The sequence below is a fragment of the Pyxicephalus adspersus genome, chromosome Z, assembly GCF_032062135.1.
Source record: "Pyxicephalus adspersus chromosome Z, UCB_Pads_2.0, whole genome shotgun sequence".
In the NCBI taxonomy this organism is placed as follows: domain Eukaryota; kingdom Metazoa; phylum Chordata; class Amphibia; order Anura; family Pyxicephalidae; genus Pyxicephalus; species Pyxicephalus adspersus.
The window spans coordinates 12,403,455-12,404,273 of record NC_092871.1 but is presented as its reverse complement, the minus strand read 5'-3'; the positions used below and the strand labels follow the sequence as shown (position 1 = coordinate 12,404,273).

General features: G+C 34.2%; 1 protein-coding gene across 1 annotated transcript in view; it reads left to right on the top strand.

Moving 5' to 3' along the window:
* Positions 1-819, top strand: part of MDC1 (mediator of DNA damage checkpoint 1) — a 19,749-nt gene that overhangs the window by 6,127 nt on the left and 12,803 nt on the right. Inside the window, exon 5 of the mRNA XM_072430743.1 lies at positions 161-220. Within this exon, the coding sequence (XP_072286844.1) occupies positions 161-220 (60 nt within the window). The remainder of the gene's footprint in view (positions 1-160; positions 221-819) is intronic.

Genomic DNA, 819 nt, shown 5'->3' with positions numbered 1-819 from the left:
TACCTTGACAGAGATACAAGGCCCAGATAGCTGCCCCAGCAGCATGGCAGCACATGACTATTCTTCTACAAACTGGACTTTGTTTATTTTATACTAAAGTGACACATTTGCTTTAAGACGTTATTAATGGTTGTTAATGGCATATTTTGTGTAATTGCAGGTGCTGACTTTGAATTGATGGCCACACAGTGCTTTCTGGAACCGGAGACAGATTTGCCAGGTAATAAGTCATAGCTAAATTACGTCTTACATTACACTTTCTCTTAGAATATGCTGAAAAGAATAACTGAACTGGAATATAAAGTCTACTTTAAATTAGCTTATTGGTACTTCATTGTGAACAAGTAGCTTTTTTTTTTATTCATTCAAAGAATAAGGGGAAGAAAAGGAAAGCTGATTAAACAAAAGCTGCCACACATCTGGCAAACTGCATTATATACATTTTTTTTGTTTTAGGATTTAGAAATGCTTTCATGTTCACTGTATTTTTACACTAAGATCAATCCAAATTGTGCAAATCGTGTCCTGTTTATCCTTGAAGGGCATATAAATGCCGTTGACTTTGTCAGGAGTTGTGAAAGGAGAAGGCGGCTGTATTACACAAATACCTTTACCAGTAATGGTTTATCTTTACCTACGATGGTTATCATAAAAACTAAAAAATGACAATGTGTCAGGCATTCCAAGGTCTTTTGGTGCATTTTTTTTACCCAAAGATATGTTCTCTTGATAGTTTCTGTATGTGCAGTTTACAGTGAATGTAAACATGAACTGTATGACATTTTGAAAAATTGTAGTTTTTCAGTAAAAATATATGAA